General features: G+C 39.0%; 1 protein-coding gene across 3 annotated transcripts in view; it reads left to right on the top strand.

Annotated features, from left to right (window-relative positions):
• Positions 1 to 24,525, top strand: part of Smad2 (SMAD family member 2) — an 88,922-nt gene that overhangs the window by 50,779 nt on the left and 13,618 nt on the right. For 2 of the 3 annotated variants that reach the window (XM_052742574.1, XM_052742575.1), the window contains exons 3-10: positions 8,076 to 8,165; positions 9,145 to 9,338; positions 10,280 to 10,414; positions 13,501 to 13,575; positions 19,919 to 19,972; positions 21,397 to 21,609; positions 23,541 to 23,678; positions 23,877 to 24,021. In XM_052742574.1, coding sequence (XP_052598534.1) covers positions 8,076 to 8,165; positions 9,145 to 9,338; positions 10,280 to 10,414; positions 13,501 to 13,575; positions 19,919 to 19,972; positions 21,397 to 21,609; positions 23,541 to 23,678; positions 23,877 to 24,021 — 1,044 coding nt within the window. The remainder of the gene's footprint in view (positions 1 to 8,075; positions 8,166 to 9,144; positions 9,339 to 10,279; positions 10,415 to 13,500; positions 13,576 to 19,918; positions 19,973 to 21,396; positions 21,610 to 23,540; positions 23,679 to 23,876; positions 24,022 to 24,525) is intronic. The other variant, XM_052742576.1, reaches the window with a different exon arrangement.

Genomic DNA, 24,525 nt, shown 5'->3' on the forward strand with positions numbered 1-24,525 from the left:
TCTACCTGGCTTTCAGATATGTGGTCTCGGGCTTGAACTCAGGTTGTCGGGCTTTTGTGGCAAGTGCTTTTACTGCTGAACCAGGGAAACAGACCCAGGGAAAGTTTAAATATGTTAGTTATGGTACTTCCTGTGAATGGGATTAATAGGGAAATTTGATAAGGATTTCTTCTAAGTTTATTGCTAAATAATTTCATGAATACAGAGATAACTAGTATGTTTGTATGCTGAAGAATATGATTGCCATATTTGTGCCCTTAGGGTTTTAATAAATGTTTCATTTCTCTTCTCTACACCCTTTTTATTCAGGGTGAATAGAGAAACAAGAAAGCTATATAATCCATCTGTGGTAATCTGCCCTCGAGAAACTGTTCCATACAAAGAACTCTGCAGCTTTGCATACGATGCAGACACAAGTGTGCTTGCTCATCTGTCTTCATAGTAACGCAAGACATCATTGTAAATGTCTATTACATCATAGGTCACATTTTTATAACATTCTTTGTCAATTCCATTAGTAAACAGTATTAAATTTAGTCAGAAGTTACTAGAGCATTTTCTTCTGGTACAATTGAAGTTAGACAGTCAAATATATAGGAAACGTAGAGTTAATGTGTTTGGGGTATTGGTGTCATTGTTAGAGAGAACGAAACTTTTCAACCCCCCAATACCGCAAAACAGACAGAAACAACAACAACAAAAAACCTGTTTCTTTAGGATACTTTATTTCACATTGCAGGTCTTTTTCAGACCTTTTGCTATCTGTAGTATTTGCAAACCCTTGTATAGCATGTTCTGTGTTTCACATTGAGTACCATATAGCTGTTTCTTGTTGATTTCCACTAATATTATTTGAATGCATAGAAATGTAATTTGTTGCTGCTGCTGTTTTTGAAAAATATGTCTTACTACATATCCCAGCCTGGCTTGAACTGGATCTAGATCCTGTCTCAGTCTCTCAAGTGCTGAGATTGTAGGCTTAGGCCACCATTTCTGGCTCTTATTTTTTTAACCTCATAAAATGTTCATATATGAAGTGCATGTATCAGGTGTTCACACATTAGGTTTGGCCAGTAAATGCGCCAGTGTGCCATATGGGATGTGTCAGTTGCCTGGACAGTTCTTTCCCAATGGTTCTGCCACTAAGCAGTGTTTGAATTGACTTTGTCAGTTCAGTGTATTGTCCCTTGTAGAATTTCATGTAAATGGAATCAATTCAGTATCTAGTCTTAAATGTTGAGCTTCTTTCGATCAACAGAGTATTTCTCAGATTCATTGGTCTATCACTATTATTGCTATTCAGAATCCCTTATGTGACTGGTGAAGGGTGTGGCTGAGTGAAAGAGTGCTTCCGTAGGGCACCAGTTGAATACAGTTAGCATGTGGAGATCCTGGATTCAATCCCTAGTAACACACAGATTGACACAGATGCAAACCTCACATTTGAATTCTTTGCATTTTCATACACTTTGGATTAATTTCATCAACTGCAGTGTCACAAAAATGTTTTGCAAAAAATAATGACTAATAGATTGGAAAGATAAAGACCATGTTAAAATGAGACATCACATAATGGAGTCATTCCATCTATGAATACAGTGTATATTTACAGGTGTTTTTTTTTGTCTCAGTGTTTTTTTTTGTTTGTTTTTAGTTGTTACTAAACGAGTTTTATATATCCTGTTGAATCCTTTTCTAAGTATTTTACATTTTTATACTTAATTTGTTACTGGGATAATGGGAATACAGTGGATTTTATCATTTGCTTGTATATCCTACAACATTGCTCAGTTCACCAGTGGATTGTAGAGGTTCTTCATAGTCGCCCTAGGGTTTCTATGTAAAGTTAAGTAAGGCACTAGTCCCAAGAAAGCAGTTAATAGTTCTTCCTTTTCTGTAGTCTGTTTTTAGTTTTTCTTTCTTTGTGGTACTGGATAGAGCCTCCAGTGCAGTGCCGATGAGTCACATCCTTTTCTATAAAGATTGAAAACACCAGTTGATTGGGTTTTTATGAGTGGGAATTGAACCCAAGGCCTTCTTTTTTGAGTACTGGGGAGTGAACCTAGGCCACCTTCCCTCATTCACTCAGGGCCAGCACTTCTACCACCAAGCTGTGTCCCTAGCCTGCCTCTTCTCACAAAGTTGCCAAGGCAGGCATTCAACTGGGGTTCCTCCTGCCTCAGCCTGAGTAACTGGTATTATACAGGCCTGCACTACCAAGCCCGGTTCAAAATATCTTGTTTTAATGTGTTTTAAGCTGTAAATTTGTCTTTACAGCATCTCTTAGCTGTCCACCCACCTCCCCAAACATTTTTATATTGTGACATCATTATCATTTAAAATATTTTAAAATTTATTTTGTTATTTATTTCACTTAGAGGTTATTTAGATGCGTATTATTTATTCTAAAATTCATTGACTTTTTATGGCCCCAGTATGTGGGTTTTTTAAGAAATTTTTTTTTTTTTTTTTGGTTTTTCGAGACAGGGTTTCTCTGTGTAGCTTTGCGCCTTTCCTGGAACTCACTTGGTAGCCCAGGCTGGCCTCAAACTCACAGAGATCCGCCTGGCTCTGCCTCCCGAGTGCTGGGATTAAAGGCGTGCGCCACCATCGCCCGGCAAGAAAAATATTTTTATATACAGTTGAGAATCTGTTAATACTGTACAGATCTTCTGTGACTTACAGATGGGTAGGGATGTGTCTGTCTGTATATGTCTCTGCCCTATCTATTTAAAGAATAACTGAGATTGTTCCGGTGTTGATTTCTCACTGATCTGTCAGGTTTTGCTTCCTGTATTTTGTTATCCCCCTTTTCTTCCTGTGGTACCTACTAGGAGTGGAACTGTGGCCTCCTGCAGGCTAGACAACACCCTGTCTCTGGGCTGTATCCCCAACCCACATTTCTCTTGAAACCGATTTTAGATACTTCCAGGGTCCTTAGTGCTTTATGTTTTTATCTTTGGTCATAGTCTTATGTCTTATTGCTGTTAGGGAATTTGCAGGCTACCTTCTGGATTCTAAGTTTTGTCAGTAAGAGAACTTAAACATACACTAGGAAAGAAGCTCAAGGACAGTCTTATTAGAATTTCAGAGAGGACCAGGATAGGAAAACTGCCCTGGCAATTGCCAGGGAGAGAGAAGCTATTCCCTTTAAGGTCAAAGAAAGCAATGGGTTTTGACAAAGCAACCACATGAAATTGGAAGAGGCAGGGGCTTCAGAGAAAGTGAAAGCCCTAAGTATCCAGAAAACATGCTCAGGCTTTGACCAGTATCTGAAAGAAAAAGGTGGGAAAGAAGGAAAGGGATAAGGTACACACTCCTGAGTAACTTAGGAAAGAGTGTGCAAGTCCCAAGGCACTCCGTGGTGGGAGCTTTGCAAGTGGCTGCATAGAGGAAGGGTGTCTTGGGATGACAAGTACATTATTTCAAAAAAGGAATGATCCCCCCCCCAAAGATTTATTTATTTTTATTCTATGTCTATGAGTGTTTTGCTTGCATGTGTGTGTACCATGTGCGTGCCCACAGCATTCAGAAGATGGCGTCTGATCCCTTGGAGCTTGAGTTAGAGGCGATTGTAAGCTACTGTATGTGTGCCAGAACCTGAACCCAAGCCTTCTGTGAGAGCACCAAGAACGCTTAACCATTGAGCTGTCTCTCTAGCCCTTCTTCCATTTCTTTATCATGTCCTCAGATAAATCAGCTTTCTTCGAATGGATTTCTGACCAGGTGATTGACAAGCCTAACTGCATTAACTCTTAAGAGAAAAGACAATAGTATGTACTATTCTAATATTTGAAGTAGATCGGAATGACATGTTACTGCCCAGGGATACACGGACTCTTTTAATTTGTCCAGGAGGTTAAGGAGAGGTGATTTCAATGTTTGCCTTTCTAATATTACAGGGAAATGGGAGGTTGGGGGAAGATGTCCCATCCTCAGTGTCCCCCAAAGCTGTTAATCCTTACAACATTCCCCCTCAAGAGTTGAGACCCTAAATCATTAGAAACCAGACCAGGGACCACCATCCCCAAATAGTTCTACAGCATTCCTGGCTTTTAGCCAGGACAAGGTATTTCCAGCTTCCCTACCAAGGGCAAGAATTGGGTCCTCTCCCCTAAACTGTCTGCACTTGTCTATGTTCTGTCAACCATTGTTTCTGATATTACTCTACCTTTTCCTTAATTAAACATTGTGCCTGTGTAGGTGGCTTTCTGTCATAACTGTTCTTTATTTAAGTACATGATTTTTGTATGGATACTTTATTGTTGTGTGACAGTTCTCTACCTTTCATTGGAGGAGGTGTATTGATGTAAAGTTACTGTTGCTGTGACTAGATTTAAATCTCATTGGGCTCTGTTTTCTATTACTCTTTGTGGCTTTCTGTGTTTTCCTCTGTCAGGTCTCTTTGGAGTTATTTTTTCTTATCATTTCATTTTTATATATTCCTTTAGGTATAAGTTGTCTTAATTCTGGTTGCTTTTTAGAGTGTAGTAAACATCTTTAACTTTGTAATGCCGTTGCTTTCTACACTTTCTGTTTACTGTTGTCAAAAACTTACATCTGTGCGTTCTTTCAGTTGCAAATTTTTTTGATTCCCTCTATTTCTTAGAAATTATGAGGAAATAATACCATCTTTTACATTCACCTATTTATGTTTTTCAGCTCCTTTAATTTTTTTCATGGTTTTGGGTTTCCTTTCGTTGTAATTTTTCTTTATGCTGCACTTTCCTTTAGTATTTATTTTCTGAGAGTCTGCTAGAGACAAGTTGATTTGTTGCAGTTGTTGCTGTTGTTCCTTAGTACAGATTTGTGTCCTGACTTCTTTTGCAAAGGCCACTTTGCTTCTTTATGGACTTGTGGGTTAGAAGTTCTTGTCTCCCACTTCTATAAAGATGTTCCATTGTCTTCCAGCTTTGATTGTTTCTTCAGAGACATTGTGCTTCTGCCTCTGTATGTAATGGATTCTTCTGCGCTGGCTGCTACCAGAATCAAGTAGAATTTTAAAGGTAGCAAGAATTGGTGTGATTTCGTAGTTTCTACAGGGAGGGAAGGTATGACTTCAGTTTTGACTTCTGGAGAGATGACTGAGCAGTGAAGGAGGAAGAGTAGGCAACCAGGCAGAGCCTAAGATGTGGGCTGTGAGAAAGAGAGGAGACAGGCCATTGGGTGTCAGTTCAGAGAGGCTTTTCCATGTGCTAAGTTGACACCTGCTCAGGTCAGGGACTGCTGGCTTCTTCTGGAGTAGGTAGGGGTGGGAACCTTCAGAGGAACTGCCTGCCTGGGGGTCTTTGAGAGAAGCTCAGAGAGTTGGAAAGGATTTGTACCAGAAGGGTTCTAAGAGAAGACAGTGGCCTGCCATAACTTGTTGGGTAGTTAGTTTAAATTCCTTGGCGTTCACTAGGCCTCTTGGGTGTTTAAGTTCAGTTGTTGTTTTTTTATTAAGTTGAAAATATTTTAAGACTTGAAAATGTTTCAACCAGTTTCCCTCTAGACACTAATTTATTTCAGTCTGTTTCTGTTCTATTATATAACTGCACACACTATTGAGACTTCACTTTGGTTTTGAAGTTTTTTATTTTACTATTTTTGGTTAGGTAGTTTGTACTAATGTATACATTCACTGATTTATTCTTTGACCATTGGGCTCTTTATTTCAGAGTTGGTAGTTTTCAGTTTTAGCATTTCTGTTTGATTCATTTCTGTAGTTTACATTTGTTGAGATTCCTGATCTGTTCATTAATTTCATGAGCATATTCATAATAATTACTTTAAAGCTTACATCCACCCTGTTTCTGTTGCTGCTGGTGTGACTTTTAGTTACACTAGTTATGTGAAGTAGCAGTGTAGTGTTGCCCACCCTCTGAGGAGTTTGGATTTCTGTTTTAACAGCTATTTAGTAGCTTCAGAATCTAGACTTCCCTTCTCCTGGCGGCAGTGGCTGTGTTTTCATTCTTTGAGCTTTTCCAAATGCTGGTTTCCTCAACCCCCATGGTCTGTCCATATGTGTTAGTCAGGGATTCATGCATAGGTCATAGTTTGAAGATTCCTCCCCTGTGGCTCCTATATTTACAGTTGTGTGAGAGTTTCAGTTATCCTGAGTTACTGAGACTGGGGACTGCCCTCAAGTACAAAGTCTTGGAAATGCAGCTCTCATCCAGTGCAGCATTCCTCACCTGCAACTTGACACTTTTCAGTTTGCATGCTTCTGGTCTCTCTGTTTTGTTGTAAAATGCTTTTATATTTGGTTGGTCAAAGCTGTGATTTGAGGAAAATTGACCTGATTGAAGCTCCTGAACTTTGCTGGAAGCAGAGTCTGCTCTGCATTAGTATGTTCTTGTGTCCATGTGCTTTTGAGCTGAGGCGGATTTGTGATATAGGATCAGTCTCTCCTCAGCATTCTTGTGGCTCTTATTTATTTTGTGTTATGCTTGGAGAATTTTATGTCTGAATTATAAAATCTATGAATTAGGGGTATGTTTCTCTTTATGTGCTTTTGTATTTTGTTATGTTAAAGTTGTTTCTTTAGTAATTACACATACTCTAGTTGCTTTGTACATGTTGTTACAAAGTAGATTTGTTTTAGAGTGTTCTGGCTGGGTATGGTGATGTGTGACCATAATCCCAGCCCTTGGGAGGCTGAAGCAGGCTTGTGTGTTTCAAGCCAGCTTGAGCTACATAAAAACAAGTAAACATTTTACTAGCTAGAATTAATGTTTTTAAATAAGCTTTCCAGTGTGAGGGGATGGAGCAGGTGAGACAAGGGAGTGGTGAGCTGGTAGTCGGGGGCTGAGGTAGACATTATGATCCATAACAGTAGCAAAGTTACAATTATGAAGTAGCAACAAAATTATTTTATGATCGGCGGGGAGGGGGGTGTCACTGCAATACAAGGAACTGTATGGAAGGGTTGCAGCATTAAGGGGGTTGAGAAGCACTCCTCAGAGTGTCCCTAGCCTCAGGAGAGCCTGTGCTTTCCCATTGTCCGGTGCTGATCCACTTATCTCACTAATGATGAGCAAATGTGAAACTTAATCAGTATATTTTTAAAGGTTATTAGAAATGTTCTTTTTTTTTCTCAAATTTTGTTGACTTTGGTAATATGTGTGAAGTGGAATTGAATTTCAGAAATTATATTTGACTGATTTAAAAAGTACAGCTTCATAGGCAAGAGACAAGGCCATCAAAACTCCATTCTGAAAGTTCCCTTTAAATTCTTCCCTTTGCCCACAGGCCAGTAGTTACTTTGAGATAAAGTAGTAGTTCATGGAAAGTAGGGTGAATTATCTTTGACTTGCCTATGTTCTGGAAAGATGTGAAAAGAAACTTTAAAATGTGTTGTATTAGAATGACTTTTGTTATCTGCTGTGCCCTTTATGAACGATGGCAAGAAAGCAATCAGAGCCTTCAGTAAAACTGAGCCTCTGTAAGTAGTACAGATAGGCAACCTGGAGTCTTAGCCATGGGGAGATCTGCTTTGTTTGTTTTACTTACTTATTTTTGAGACAGGGTCTCGTAGACCAGGCTGGCCTTGAATTTACTGGGTAGCCTAGGCAAGCATTGAACTCCTTTCCTCCTGCTGCTCCCCTCCAAGTGCTGGGATTATAGGTGTGTTCTACCACACCCAAATGATAAATGTTTATTTTCAGTGGGACTTTTTATATGTTAAAAGTACCAGTTGACAACTGTTTTTAATTGAAGTGGGTTTGTTGTTGTTGCTGTTGTTTTTAAAACTGAGTAATGAAATGAAGTTTTGTTAATGGGGTTGATGGCATAGAATGAACTCTTGGAGTAGAGGAAATTGGAAAGGACATAGGTATAATTTCATTAGGTTAGCAAGCATTGGTGTTCACATATAAAAACATAATCATAACTTATCTGGAGTCACATGTTCCATTTTATTGGCTTCCTTCATATAGAAAATATAGTGGCCAGCAGGGACTCATAATGGGTGAAACCACGTATATTTTCTGGGTGAAGGAAGTATTCTGTACATTCTCCATGCTTTGCATCATGGTACTTTGAATAACCATGCTTCCATGTTCACATCAACTTTTTGTTTTTCACTTTATGCACAGCACTTGCTCTGAAATTTGGGGACTGAGTACACCAAACACGGTAGATCAGTGGGATACAACAGGCCTTTACAGCTTCTCTGAACAAACCAGGTGAATATTCTGCCCTCTGTGTAACCCTAGAGACTTGTGGGAGGGTGTGCTTGGAAGACCTCGACGGGGTTGCTTAGTGTAACTTTTGCCTAGGATGTTAACTGCTGTAAATGAGGCATAGCATGTAAATATCTGCTTGCCAGTATTAAAAAGATATGAAATGTTTCAGCTGATGTTTTGGTCAATGCAACGTTAGTTTTGAATCTTTAAATGATTGTGTCCCATAAAGAATAAGACCTTTTTATATCTATATACCCATTGTAGTCCAAGATTAGACAGATTTGTTATTGACCTAATTTTAAGTAAATACATGACAGTTTTTCCTAAATTTCTTGTTAATCTCATCTTTATACTGGTATTTGATGAACCGCTATATCACAATTAACAGTAGGCTAACTTGTTTTTCTTTCATCCTTTTTTTAAATCACTTCATTCTCTTTTAAGCACATTGGTATTTGTCCATTCCATCTCACATTCATCACATTCATCTGCATTTCTGTGTGAGCTTCATAAATAAGCCTTAGATATCAAAAGTCACACTTAAATAACAAGTTACATTAGTCCGAGTAAGTTACTGTCACATCATTGTTGATATTTATCACCATTTTCATACTACTTCCTTTTTTTGACAACCAGTTGCTTCAGAATTAATGCCTTTGAGAGTCTAGCTTATTAAAAATAGACACTGATGAAGTTTTCAAGTGTAACCACCTGACACTTTGTAGATCACTTGCCATGAGGCTAGCCTCCCATTGGCATGTGAGTTGTTATGTGCACACCAGTAGGAGACAGCAGCTCGTGCCGCTGCTGGCTCAGTCAGACCAAGCCAGAGGGCACTGTTCTTCCCGGATATCACTAAAGCTAAGTTGATGGCCGTGGTGTCCTCCATTGTGCTCTTAGAGTATTAATTCATCCCCTTTGATGACTCCTAGTCTCTCCTTTTCAAACTGCCCTCCTCTTTCCCCTTGCTTCTGAATAGGTCTCTTGATGGTCGTCTTCAGGTTTCGCATCGGAAAGGGTTGCCACATGTTATATATTGTCGATTATGGCGCTGGCCGGACCTTCACAGTCACCATGAGCTCAAGGCGATTGAAAACTGCGAATATGCTTTTAATCTGAAAAAAGATGAAGTATGTGTAAATCCTTACCACTACCAGAGAGTTGAGACACCAGGTAGGAAAACTGTAGGTGGGTTTTGGGTTTTTTTTTTATTGTTTTTAAACTAAAAGGCTGATTGAAAGCTAGTATACCTTGTGCCTCAGGGAAATTTTAATGTAAAATTGTAATAAACTACCTTAAGTTGAGTGTATTATTTGGTAGGGGTTTTAATTGCTTTCTTTTTTTTTTTTTTTTTTTTTTTTTTTTGGTTTTTCGAGACAGGGTTTCTCTGTGTAGCTTTGCGCCTTTCCTGGGACTCACTTGGTAGCCCAGGCTGGCCTTGAACTCACAGAGATCCGCCTGGCTCTGCCTCCCGAGTGCTGGGATTAAAGGCGTGCGCCACCACCACCCGGCTTAATTGCTTTCTTATTTTTCAAACTTTTATGGAAAAACTATCCTGGAAAAGGGCCATGTCCATTTCTTGGGAGTATCCTCTGTTGGACATCCAGGTGCGTATCCAGGAAGTTGCACAGACTTGCTCTCTCCTGAGAGTTGTCTGTGTGTCTTTAGTGCCTGCTGTCAGCATTCCTCTGACTGCTGTCAGAAGCACTTGATGACAGCGTTTAGGAGAAGTAATCGAGTGGAGTGTATCGTAGGACTTTGGATTTAGTGAGCTAAAACAAATCCTGTATTTTTAGAAAAATTATTATATCTGACTTTAGTGATGACTTTTCTCTCACCATTTCTAATGGAATTCTATAAATTCTTATGGTACTATAGTATTGAGAGGGTCACATTGTTCCCCACAGTACAAAATAAACCTTAATTTGGAAACTTCAATGGTGACTTATGTAAATGAACTCCACGATGAGATTTGTCAGTTTCTTAGTGTCATAGTAGCAGAGAGGTGTGCCAGGACTTTGAAAAGTGAAGCCGCTGTCTTCTGCCTTGCCAACTGGGAGTAAAGAGCCTCCCTTTCCCACGCTTGCGCTAACTCAGCTCTCTTGAACTTGCAGTTTTACCTCCAGTATTAGTGCCTCGGCACACGGAGATCCTGACAGAACTGCCGCATCTGGATGACTTTACCCACTCCATTCCAGAAAACACTAACTTCCCAGCAGGAATTGAGCCACAGAGTAATTATATCCCAGGTATTTTTGCCTTGAAAATCTCTTTAAGCTTAGGTAAATAGCAGTCTGGTAACAGTCTTGTAACAAATGCCAAGTGTTAGTAATGTGGTTTCAATTTTCAGAATGTTCTTGACTCTGGATGGAGAAGTCTGGTTTGTTGAATGATGATTTTGTGCAGTGTCTATGTCCAACACATTAAACAGTTGATTTTGATAGAAGAGTTACTTTTTGTTTTATTTTCTTTTGCAGTGACTCTAAACAAAGTACTATGAGAAGTAGGCAAAAGATCCTAGTAAGTTTCATAGCTGCTGAAGTAGAGAGAGACATGCAGAGCGTCAGCATAGTGTATCCCTGGACCAAACACAGAACCAGCCATCTAGACAGTCCTTTTCCATGGGTCAGTTGGTAATGCTCATGGTGAATAAACACTTAGTACATACAATATTTTAGTTTTATAGACAAACAACACATTGAAACAGAGAAAGCGCTTGATTATGTTTCTCCTGGGCCTTAGTTAATTCTGCTGAAAAAATGAGTAAATTCAACTGCATGGTCCTCAAATTCTACTGTTAAAACTGTTTGTGGAGTGTGTGGGGAATGTGTGTACATGTGTGAGAGGAGGGGACGGCTCTGGGTTCAGGTGTCCCTGTCCACCTGTGCATGAATGCCCGGGATTGGTGAGGTTGGCAGGCTTGGGTGGCTGTCACTGTGCCCTGAGCCGTTTCACTGGAGCTCACCTCTGCTCTTGGCTCTTGTTTTAGGTGGCCCAGTAACACTGCACAGTTCAGTGCCAACTCCTATAGTGTGACTGTTTTCTAGCAAAAACAGCCTATTCTTTGTTTGCAGAAACTAAGCAGGAATTATTTGTATTCTGCCTGCCTGCTTGCCTCATCCATATCCTCATCTTTTTCTGATTTTTTTTTTCCTATTCCAGCTTTTATTTTATACAATAGAAACACGGGGAATCAAAGACTTGTATTTGGTGTATTACATTATGAAAATGATGTTTGATTCAGAAAAATGAGTTTTATTTGTTTTAATAGCTCATTTAAGTATTGATTTATTTCAGAAGACTAGATTGAAGGGCATCCCTGTCCTATGCCGCCCGCCTCTAGCCCCCAGCTAGTATGTAGAAACTTTTTGTGACATTAGTAAGGAAGAGGAGAAAAGATTATAGGACAGTGGAGTGAGGTGAGGGAAGAGAGGAATCATAAAATGAAACCTTTCCTTTTTTGGGAGTATCTTTAGAAAGTGGCTAGGAGTGGGAGGTTTTTTTTTTTTTTGTGTGTGTGTGTGTGTGTGTGTGTGAGTGAGAGAGAGAGAGAGAGAGAGAGAGAGAGAGAGAGAGAGAGAGAGAGAGAGAGAGAGAGAGAGAGATATGAAGTGAGGCATTAAAGTCTTGGATGTGGCAGCTGTTGTTACTCCATAATGCTAACAATTAAAATGTGAATGTGTCATGGTCTTCTGAGACACACACCAGATAATTACCTGCAAAGTTACTCAGAATGCTTATTTGCCTAATGTTAAGGGATTTGGGCTTTTTTTTTTTCTTTATTTTTTTTAGTTATTTAGATGTTAGTGTTTTATAGAGTAGCAAATTAGAAGTGAAATACAACAGTTGTTTTTCTAGACACTGAGGCTCTCCAGCTCCCAGTGACAGCAAAACCCAAGAATTTACTTCTGTTCCATTTCGAAATAATTTCTTCAAAGTTTTTATTTTTATTATTTTAAATTATACATAAATATGTGTATATGTGCATGTGAGTGCAGGTGCTCACAGGAAGGGGGGGGGTGTCGGCTCCCCTGGAGTTGAGTCACCTGACATAGTGCTGGAGCTGACTTCAGGTTCTTTGCAAGAAGAATACCTGCTCTGAACTTCTGAGCCATCGCTCCAGTCCCTCAAAGGAACTTTTAGCATTATTTTAATGTTAATAGCTTATCAATTGATAGATAAATAATAATGGAGGATGATAAATATAGAATGAGGTAAAGTGTCTTAACGTTGAACTTTTCCATCTTAGACCTTTGAAACAGTGATGTCCAGACCGGCAGAGCTTAGCTTTTTAAATTTTCTTAGTTTTAATCTTTAAAATTAATATGAATTATTTTTATTTTTATTCTTTATTGTTTGGATCTATGAAAATACTTTGTTTTTAAAATTTCAGTATAAACGTTTGATATACTGACTTCTAAATGAGAATTTGGGGGAGTACAGTTTTTTTTTAAGACAAACTTACTGTGTAGACCAGGTTGCCCTTGAACTTAGAGAGATCCTCCTACCTCTGCCTCCCAAGTGCTGGGATTAAACTCATCCTTCCCCTTGAAAATGTCAGAATCTTTTTTATGTTGTGTGTCTGCATTGAGTTACTGTTAAAAATTGAAAATGATACACTGTTGAAAATTTTTTGAACTTTTCCCCTTAAAATCACAAATGATAAAATTGTATGCATGTTATTGTCTTTGAAATTTACTCAGTTATACAGGTGCCTCCTGAATGTAAACATTTTATTCCGAAAATGTGTTAGAATCTTGATATTTTTAGCAGGTGCTCTGTCTCGTTTTCTGCTTCAGTCATTTAGAATTGTTAAGCAGTCAGAAATCCCAGCAGGGGTGGTGGGAGCTTTTTCAGGTAGTGTTCAGAATAGGTCAACACTGAGTCATGTTACTGTAACCTGCCTGGTACGGTTTGAGTGTCATCTGAGATCCCAGCTGTAGGTACATCAGTCTTCTCCCAAGTATCCATCCGTGTGTGGTGTCTACTAGTTAAAAAAAACTAAGAATACTAATGTCTTTGAATCCTACTGAGAGGCATCTTTGAAGTTAGGTTTTTGGCTGTTCCAGAATATGTGCTCATGAACCAGATGGTAAATAATGTTTAAGAAAATAATGCCGGGAAAACTGGGTTTTGTTACAGGTCTGCTTTAGGGATTTACCCTCAAGTCATGGATTAAACCCTCAGTTGCAAACCTACTTTTGCTTTTTATAATGATGTATATGTGTACACATACATGCATACTTCCTTGATTTTCTCGTTGCTTGTATATGGTAGCAGGGAAAAAAAGCTGAAATCAAATCAGCTATATTTGATTTGTTCTAAACTTTTGTAGAAACACCACCACCTGGATATATCAGTGAAGATGGAGAAACAAGTGATCAACAGTTGAACCAAAGTATGGACACAGGTAAATATGAATGTCTCAGTTGTCAGTCATTGAGTTGGCTTTCTGTGATCTCAGAGTATATCACTAGATTGAACTAACCACAGATCAAGAATTTTTAGGAATAAAACTTGATTCTGGAGCCTAATAAGATGGCTCAGTGCCTAAAGGTGTTTGCTACCATGACAGCCTGAGTTTAATCCTCGGAACCCACAGAGTAGGAGAGAATCAACTCCCATAGTTGTCTCTTGACCACCACACATGCACCATGGAACACACATGCCCACACAATAGCTACCCATCACAATGTGAAAATGCACACTATTGACTCAAGAGTAGTATGTGCTGGCACTTAGAGAAGTTGAGAAATGTACCCAAAAAGCGAACCTCCCGTCTTCACAGTATCTGAGCTGTCAAATGGGCATGGTTGACATAAAAATGAGCATGCACCAGTCTGCACAGTTGATAGATGTTTCTCTTACCAGATTAAGTGAAAACTTGAAAGTACTCAATACCTTTTTCCCCAAGTATTCTGCACTACTGTTAAAGTTCTAATTAGCCCGTGAATAAACACCTTTCATAAAAGACCACAGTCATCCATAACTGTATTTGAGAATAGAAGGGGGGGCAGCTTTTCTGTGAGTTAATAGTGAGTTCTGAATTAATAGTAAACCATTTGCCCAAAGTACCTTGTTCCTGATCTAAATTTGATTAATATCTGATAATTAACTATTGTTTTAGCATATAGTAATGAATATTACGTACCCCAAAACTTTAAGCTATTTGTCAAATAATAAACTCTGTAGCCCAGGGGAACCAAGTAGGGTACCCTTGAAAATGCTTTGATGTCTTTGTCTAGTGTGATTTATTCAACTGTCTTACCATAAGGATTAGTTAGTGTTTTAGTCACTATTCTGTTGCTCTGAAGAGACACCATGACCAAGGCAGTTCTTACGAAAGAAAACATTAAATTGGGGGCTTACTTAACCATTTTAGAGGTTTAGTCCATAGGCATCATGGCAGGAAGCCTGGCTACATGCAAGCAGGTCCTGGAGCAGTAGCTGAGAGCTACATCCTGATTCATAGGCAGAGAGAATGTCCATTGACACACCTCCTCCAGCAAGACCACACCTAATCCTTCTAATCGTTTTAAGTAGTGCCACTCTGGTGACTAAGCATTCAAATATTTGAGCCCGATGCGGGCCAATTCTTACTCAGACCACCACAGTTAGTAATCCAAATTGGCCTGAAATTTACTGTGTGGCCCAGGCTGTCCTCTAACTCAGATCATCTTGTCATAGCCTCCGAGTGGTTGAATTACAGGCTTGAGCTACCTTCTCTAGCCTATCTAAATTATTTTTAAATGGATTAATTTTGGAGGAGAAGGGGAGAGCTTTGAATCAATTTTGTTTGACTCCGTCCATATGTTAGACGCCCAGGAAAGATACCTCTGCTCTAGCCAGCATTTATGTCTGACTGTAGGAGTGGTAGATAGAAAGTAGATGATAATCTAATGATCATTGGATGTAGCACTTTACGTATGTTGATGCACTTGATACTTGGCTTTTCAACTATGTATTCTTCAGTGAACAGTATCTTTGCACTGTGGTAGGTAGCGTATAAAGTTGTTGAACATCATACATCATACATTACAAGTGGAACAGTATTTCACCCTCCTAGATATCTGTATTAAGAACATGACTAACAACTATTAGTGAGATTGTGGAAAAACTGAAGTGTTCATATATTGCTGGTAAGAATGTAAGTTATTGTAATCATTTTAGGAAAGTTGGTTCTTCAAAAATTAAATACAAGATTACTACTTAGTCCCATCATTTCACTCCTAGATCTATACCCATGAAAATTTAAACAGGTCCACGCGAAACTTGCAAGAATGTCTGTGTTGTAAACATTATATATTTCATTTCACAAATGGAAACAACACAGATGTCTACCACATTTTGAATGGCTGAACAACGTGAGTTATGTCCCTACAGTAGAAGTATGGCCCTGCTGACCCCTGTGAGAGTAATATTAAGCCATTCAATTTGTGGTACATTTTTATATGAGTTATAGTTGACTTATATAAAACTAATAAGGTTTGAGGATGAATTACTAATATTAGTAACATATTTAATAGTTTGTGAACTTTGTAGGTACTTAATACATTCTACTTTTTAATTTTTTTTTTTTTTTTTTTGAGCTTTGAGACAGGACCTCAGTTACACTGGACCATAATCACACAGAATGGCCTGAAACTCACCACACTAGTCCCAAATTCACAGGCACCATCCTGCCTCAGCCTCCCAAATTGTTAGGATTACAGACATGTACCACCATGCCAAGCCATGCTGCTTTTTCAAAGCATGCATAAAATTTTGAGATGAAAGGATAGAGTTAAGTAACTAGAAAATAACCTATAATTTTTCTCTTACAAGTCAGTTCTGTACTTGAGCCACATGACGGTGAGAGGAGACGAGCAACTCAGAGTTGTCCTCTGACCTTCCCACATGCACTGGGGCACACATGTCACACATAGTATGTTTTCAAGTAAAATAACAATAGTTGTGTATTATTTATGATTACAGAATGAATGCATGCATAATTCTCTATTGAGACTGTTAACTGAATATTTTATATATGTTCTTTATCTGGTTGAAAAAGTTCTATTCATTTATTGATTGTGGTGATAGAAAATTCTAGCATCTCGTGCATGCAGGGCAAGCCTGTTACTACTCTCTATACTCAGTCCAACTCCTATATGCTTGAGATGCAGTCTCCAAAGTGATTTTTCTAATGGTAGTGTTAAGTGTGTGTGTCTGTCTGTGTCTGTGTGTCTGTCTGAGAGTATAGCTGTAACTAGGTGGGTTTAGTTCTGGGTCCTCTATTTGCTTCCTGTAGTCTGGGTACCTGTTTTGTTCTTTTATAATTGTGGCTCTGTAGTACAACCAACATACTCACCATGCAGTACTGAGTGTGGTTCTTTGGTGCTTATTCAGATGAATTGAAACCTTAAATCCTCCACACAAAAAGTGACCTTGGGTGCTTATAGCAACTTGATCCATAATTTAAAATTTTTTGGATAAAACCAAGATGTTGATAAATTGTGGTACGTCTGGACAGTCTCATGTCACTCAGCATGAAGAAGAAATGACAGCATATGGTCAAACTTAAGACACATAATACTAAATGAAAAGTGATCTGTACATGCCATATATATACTATGCGACCCCAACCGCCTGACATTCTGAAAAGGCAGACCTTCTGAAAACAGGAAAGAATTTAAGGTTATAGAGAAAGAAGAATTGAGTAGGTAAAGCTATAGGCAGTGAGGCTGATCTCTGTGATAGTAAAAATGGAGGATGTGTATTATACAGTTGTCAAAACCTACAGATAATAAGCACAAGAGTGGGCCTTGTTGTAAACTGTGGAGTTTGATAACAATACATCTTAGTATGTTTACCGAATGTAGCATATCTACCATTGGGGTATGGGATCATTGATAGAGAGGCAGGTATATATGAGACCTTTTTTACAGTTGATACTCAATGTTGCTGTGGCCCTAAAAATACTCTCAAAAGGAAATTGAGGGGTTTTTATTTGTTTTGTTTTGTTTTTGTAGTGAAGTTTTAGCATCACCTTTAAAGATACACTAAAGTAGATCCCCAAACTGAGGAAAGTGTTTACACATGCATGGGATTTCTAGGAACTGATTTAAATTTAAAAATGTAGAAGTCAAAAAAAGGAGAAAAGATAGGAATTAATAGAAAGAAAGTGGGTAAAAATAAGAATGTACTACTTAAAAATAAAAAAATGATAAAAGAATCGTTCTCTTAAAGCTGTTAATTTGGCAGATATCACCACACAGTGATAGTGCAAAAAAATACAAGTTCATTAGCTTTTCTTGGTAGGACTCAACATTTTGGTAGTGAACCTTGACACTTATAAAAACACTTATAAAAACAATGCTTCCTTTCTGAGAAACTCATCCTACAAGCATACATGAACTTGTAAGCCAAGGATCCATGAGCATTCCTCTAGATGCTTTGGCTGCAGATAGGCACTTCTTGTCTTATAGCCAGACTCCAGTAGCATTTATAATGTGAGTGATTCATTGATTAATTACCAGTTGTTTAAAACAATATTTTCTGAAAAGAAAATCTTTAGTCACACCTGACAGAATTCAACAGCAAGCTTACTGGTTACTTCTGATGAGTATTTTATAGCTTTGTCAATGTGAGAAGATAGGAATGATTGGGCAGCTCCTCATTCTCCAGTTATTTCTATCTCTCCCAGGAAATACCGTGGATTTCAGTTCATTGTTCTAAGCACATTTTGACCTTTCTCATTTGTACCTGTTGTGATTTGCCAGCGTTCTTTTCAGATTGAAGAAAGAACATGATTGTGTAATAAATTGTTTTCTAAAACATAGTGCTTGCCAGTTCTCATTGTCTGATCGGTGTCTGGTGACTGCAGCTTTCCCTGTGTCCCATGCTATTGTATGTGTTGTCTGTAGGGTGAATGGAGCAGAGTGCTGCTCTCCGGCCTCCCTCAGGCTCCGTCTGTACATTGGCAGCTGGAGCTGCATGTGGAGCATGATCCTTTTGAAACTTTGCCTGAGTGTATAGAGGACGCTGCTCATGGAGTTGGCGCTGATTGTGATTGTAGTAAGAGGATTTAACATTGACAACAAATACAGTATAAATTCTGCTTCTTTGGCTTTCCCCCTCAATTGGTGTATTTGTGCCTTGTATTTTCTGGATTAGATTTAGAATATTTACACAGAACAGAAAAAAATGAATATTTTTCTAAGAAAATAGAATTTAGTACAGCCAATTTCAATAAATACTAAAGTTCACAGAATAGAGAAATCTCTCAGATTTGTTAACTGAAATTTACAGAATCTACTGAATTCTTAAGGAGTGTGCTGTGAAAATAACAACTGAAATTGTTAGAGCATAGAAAATGGCATCTACCTAACTGCCACAAGTCTGGTCACAGACCCTTACAGCTGTCTTTACTAATGTGTTTACCAATTCTTGTGAGTCTTTCACAAGGTTGGTGTGGAAGTTCTGAGTAAGTGATGGGTCTTTTCAGCTCCAACCAAGCCAGGTGTCCTGCTTAGTGGGAAAACCCTAGACACAATCCAGACAGGTGTAGCCATTCTCAAAGCTGTTTTCTTAAACTGGGACATGAGCCTCAGTAAATGCTGCATTATCAGAATTAGAATTGAGTCACCAAACAAATGACAAATGTTCTGCAACCCTGACTGGGATATTACAAACTCCTGCAGGTCAGTAAATGGTCAGTGCAAAAGCAGACGTCACAAAACTGAATTAAAGTAGAAATAAACTAAGAGATATGTAAATGAAAATGTCCATTTAAGTCAGAGCCTCTTAGCCTGGCATGGTGGCACACATCTTGAATCCCAGCACTTAGGAGGCAGAGGCAGGTGGATCTCTGAGTTCAAAGTCACTGGTCTACATAGTGAGTTCCAGGACAGCGAGAGCTACATATTGAGACCCTGTCTCAAAATGAAATAAAAAGACAAGGTCTCTTGTAGCCCACCTGTGCTGGTTTCCAACTTGTTCTGTAGCTGAAGCTGGCCTTAAACTCCTCATCTTCTGCTTCCACCTCCTGGGAGGTGGGATTACAGGCACGCACTACCATCGTGGCTTAAAATTGTGCTTGTGCAGACCATGTTTTCATCTGTTGTCAGTTATGCCTTGGTGGTGGTAATGGGAATGTTTGCTGGTACAACCTTTGTGGATGATAATTTAGCCAGGATCTGTCAAAATTGCGAAGGCACTAACCCTTTGATCTGGTGCTTACTGAGTTCCTTTCAGAAAAACTGGGAGTAATCAAAGGTTCCTAAGTAAGCAATCATCTGTCATGAGGGTACCATGGTATAATGTTAGGCTGCCGACTGATAGAGGTAGATAGAAGAGCAACATAGGAGCGGCAGCCCAAAGGGTTTCGAATGAGATAACTCATGCAGATGTCTAGAACTGTCAACTGTCATAAAAGGGGGACACAAAGCAGAAATATATTTGCTGATATATTTTATAAAATATTTCTGGACAGATACGCTAAGCTGTCAGTAATAGGTTTCTCTGGGTGGGTGGCCTGGGTGGTGAGAATACAAGCCAGTTTATGTCGATAGAAAGAAACAAGTTATTCAGTGCTTAATTTTTGTACCTCATGGATTGCAGCCCCCTGAGTTAAACTAAAATAAGTCATGTATTTTTAATCCTTGGGGCATAATTGTCTGTGTACTTATTACTGGTGAAAAAGTCAGAACTATTATATTATTACTTGATCCTAAGTTCTGGAGAAATGTCAGTGTCCTTTTCTTCCTGTGACTTAGGCTCCCCAGCTGAGCTGTCTCCTACCACTCTCTCGCCTGTCAATCACAGCTTGGGTAAGTTGCTCTTACTTCCTACTGTTTTCACTGGATTAAGGAAAGTCCTCTCTGGAAATTACTTATTGTATGTATCCAAAAAAAAAAAAAAATCGGGTTTATATCAGTGATGTAAGAAGGATTGATACAATGTGTTGGTACTGCTTTCTGTTGGCAGGAGTTTATGAGACAGTCTGAGTCATTGAAACTATGTTCTTTATGAAGTTGTACAAGGTTTTGACGGATGGTTATTTAGGATGTGTCTTTCAAATTGTCATTTTTTTTTCCTCTTGTGATCTTCCTTAAGATATATCTCAGTCAAAATTACAGAAGTTAATTGCATGTGATACTCATTTTCTCTTAGTGAGTTGTCCAGTGGTGCCATTTGCTGGGGGTTTTTGGCTCTTTTGGGGGGGGCACCCAAAAATTACACAGAGGCTTATAATTAATTATGAATGCCTGGCCTTAGCTTGGCTTAGTTTCTAGCCAGCTTTCCTTAACTTATCCCATTTACCTTTTGCCTTTGGGCTTTTCTGGTTCTCTGACTTGTGTAAATCTTACTCTTACCCTGTGGCTTGCTGTGTAGCTGGGTGGCTGGCCCCTGGAGTCCTCCTCATTTTCTTGATGCTAGCTCTCCAATCCCTCTTGCTAGATTTCTCCCTCTATTCATACTCTCTGCCTGCCAGCCCCACCTAACCTTTCTCCTGCCTTGCTATTGGCCAGTTCTTTATTAGACCAACAGGTGTTTTACACAGAGTTAAACAAATGCACCATGAACAAAAGTAACGCACCTTAAAATACTCTACTATAGCCATTACCTGTTTTCGCTTGCACACTTGTCCTTCACTCTGCTTCCTAACGTGTAGGAGGGTAGACAGTGTCAGGGAATGTTTGGATTCTCCCACCGTAAGAGCTCTTCTTATGTAGCTTTCAACCTCACTCAGCTGTATATTTTGTCCTATTCACAATTACCTTTTTGATGCATTTGATATGGTGGTGGCGCACACCTTTAATCCCAGCACTCGGGAGGCAGCGACAGGCGGATCTCTGTGAGTTCGAGGCCAGCCTGATCTACAGAGTGAGTTCTAGGACAGGCACAAAGCTACACAGAGAAACCCTGTCTCGAAAAACCAAAAAAAAAAAAGAAATGCATCCAAGTACAGCAGGCTGACCCATGTTTTGTTTTGTGTTTAAACAAGAACTAGATGAATGCTAATAAGATAAATAATCCAACATAAATTAACTTTATGAGATGGGGAAATTTTTAAAAATTGTGTATCTGGTGTCATCTATGGAAACAAAGTTTATATGAAACACTGGAAATCTGGTCTAACCTGTTTAAACCGGTGTAGATGCTCACAGTGACTTCTGAGCTGCTGCCTGTCTGCTGGCATGGGGTGTGCTCGTGTTGAGTTGCTCACGCAACGTTTCCTCCTTTACTTCAGATTTGCAGCCAGTGACTTACTCGGAACCTGCATTTTGGTGTTCAATAGCATATTATGAACTAAACCAGAGGGTTGGAGAGACCTTCCACGCATCCCAGCCCTCGCTTACTGTAGACGGCTTTACAGATCCATCAAACTCAGAGAGGTTCTGCTTAGGACTGCTCTCCAACGTTAACCGGAATGCTACTGTAGAAATGACAAGAAGGCATATAGGTACGTTTGATCCTCTTTATGTGTGTGTTACGGGGGCAGGGGAACTCACTTTACTCATAATGTGGACAGTATATGGCATTAGATCAAAAGCTTGTATGAAAAAGCCCAACTTTGTCTCCATCTGTGAATTCCTTTAATAGGGTCTTGGTGATTCTTAATCTGCAAACTTTGGTCTTTGATTTTTTTACTTTTAATTTGGCACTCTTGATAATGAAAAGTGTTAAAATGACTAGCTTGCTCAGTCTCTTTTAGTCCAAAAAAAAAAAGAGACAATGTTCAGTCGTGATCTTTTTTCACTTTCCCTCTCCTCTCAGTGATTTTGTGTATAATCAGAATGCAATCTGGGGCTTCAAAATACAATGGAGGCTAATCCGACAGCCTCACGAAGCATCTTGGCACTTGTGTGAGGTCAGCACTGCTTTCCCAGTCATGCTGAGATGCTGCCTGCTGCTTCTCCACAGCAGAGAGTGGGGCATCCCGGAGGCTGCATGGCCTAGGATTGTGAAGAGATGAAATGTGGACCTGAGAATCCAGACAGTAAAGAAACTTGTCAAACTGAAATATTACCACTTGATCCTGATTTAAGTTTGAAAATGGTTATTTCTCATAAATCTTGTTTGCATTAATAGATTTGTTTTAAGTTTTTAAAAGATGAATACATTTTATCTCAGTTTTGAATCTAACGTGGTAAGTTTCCATGATTATAATCCACATATACCCAAATTTTTTGGGAACCTTAGTATTTTGTTTTTAACCAGTGAGGCAAAAAGTGTAGAACTACAGATTCTGAGCATTGTCTGATCCCTTCTTTACCTTCAGCTTTCTTTTGTCTGTTTTGGATTAACTAACCATTTCCTCCTGTGAAAAACGATGTCGATTACCAAAAGTTGATGTTGATTCTGTGAAATGATAACGGCCAGGGAATGTGTTGTTGGCTTCGTGTGCACGTCTCAAATCTTGTTACATTAGGTCATCTTGCATCCAGGTACCACTGCAGAGAAAAAGGCTGGGAGCAGCCCCCTGACTTGACCTACATAGTTTTAATTTTCTGTTTTGTGTTTTAATTAGACCTTTGTATTTTAAAGAAAATTAGTGGTTTCCTCTGCCCTTGCTCATGTCTCCCGACAAAATTTTAGTTCACTATAATTTTAGATTATCTGTTACATTTTTTAAACTTTTGGTTGTTAGTTTATCATGTGGGTTGGTCAGAAAAGTCTGACTTTACTCCATTGCTATTCCCCCCACCCACCCCTGTGTTGGGAGTTTAATCTAGGACCATGTTACACAGGCATACCGCCTTCTGGGTATATCGTCTGGCTTGAACCTTAGCCGTTCTTGATAGCTAAATGCGTGGTTGATGTTTCACAATTCCTGAGTCTTAAACAGTAGGAGGGCAGCAGCTGCGTTGACCCTCTCCACGCAGCTTGCAGGTTGCACCACTGGTTTTCCCTCTGCTGCAGAACAGGCTGATCTGCTGCCACCTCACTTGTGTCTGGGAAATCTCTTCACCTAGTCTGTGATTGCACTACAAAGTAGACGTTTGCGTAGCAAGGTGGGCGTGATATTGTCGAGTCTTTCCTTAACCTCATGGGCTCTTTAAGGAAATTTCCCAGACATCAGTTAATTTCTTCAAAATTAACTCAATTTTTAAACGAATTTTAAAGCCCCAGGTAATTTGTACAAAACTGTCTCACTATTGTGTACTTTTTCTATACTGTTGAAATGTTTTTCATGAGTGTTACTTTGAAAAAAATCAAATTATTGTTACAGGTTCTTGGGGAAAATGCTGTGGTATATTTCAGAATACAATTCAGGAAAGCATGGCTGTAAGAAAAGGTCATGAGAATACTTTAGAATTCCTTCTAGATGGTTCTCTCAGGACCACTGGAAAGGTCGGTGTTCTGGAACTAACCGTGTGTGTTTTGTTTTAGGAAGGGGAGTGCGCTTGTATTACATAGGCGGGGAAGTGTTTGCTGAGTGCCTGAGTGACAGTGCGATCTTTGTGCAGAGCCCCAACTGTAACCAGAGGTACGGCTGGCACCCTGCAACAGTATGCAAAATTCCACCAGGTATGGATGCACCCTGCAAATCAACCTGTCACACCAGCTTGCTTCATTAACCTTTCTACTTGCTAACGATTTTAGGAATTAGGAGCTCCTAATTAAATTAAATTAGAATTTGCATGCTCATTCTAAAACATAGATTCTCTTTAAAGTTATTTTCTAATAATCATAGTGTTTTTATGTTTTACAATTTCTCAATTCTAGGCTGTAACCTGAAGATCTTCAACAACCAAGAATTTGCTGCTCTTCTGGCTCAGTCTGTTAATCAGGGTTTTGAAGCCGTTTATCAGCTAACTCGAATGTGCACCATAAGAATGAGTTTTGTGAAGGGGTGGGGAGCAGAATACCGGTATGAATTCCGTGCTCAGTTTCTAGCTTCTTCACAGTGATTATTTGTATTCCCTTTTACATCTTCTGTAGTTCATTTCTATCTATTTTCAACAGATCTTTATGTAAAATAATAGAAGAAAGAGGGTTAAGGAGTTGGTAGAATACTTGTGTATTGTGCATGAGGTGCTGGATTCAATCTTTAGAAACACATAAACCAGGTACTGTGACATGTCTGGGAGTTCAAGGGCATGCTAGGCTATCTGAGACCCTTAGTCAAGAAAGTTGGAGGCCTGAAGATAAGAAACTGGAAAATTGCCGTGCTGGAATTATAGAAGATAAGATTAAATTGTGTGTAAACATGCATTTTTAACATAATGTAGAATGTTAAGTAACCATAAAAGGGTATATTTGAAAGGTTAGTGTCACTTTATAAAATTAGAGGTGTCTTTACTTTGTACTCAAAGCTTTCTGATTAGAATGGCTTATGATCTAAATTCTAAAAGATGCATATAAAATTCAGAAG

The sequence above is a fragment of the Peromyscus californicus genome, unplaced genomic scaffold (genome assembly GCF_007827085.1).
Source record: "Peromyscus californicus insignis strain IS unplaced genomic scaffold, ASM782708v3 Scaffold_17__1_contigs__length_78620276, whole genome shotgun sequence".
Classification (NCBI taxonomy): Eukaryota; Metazoa; Chordata; class Mammalia; order Rodentia; family Cricetidae; genus Peromyscus; species Peromyscus californicus.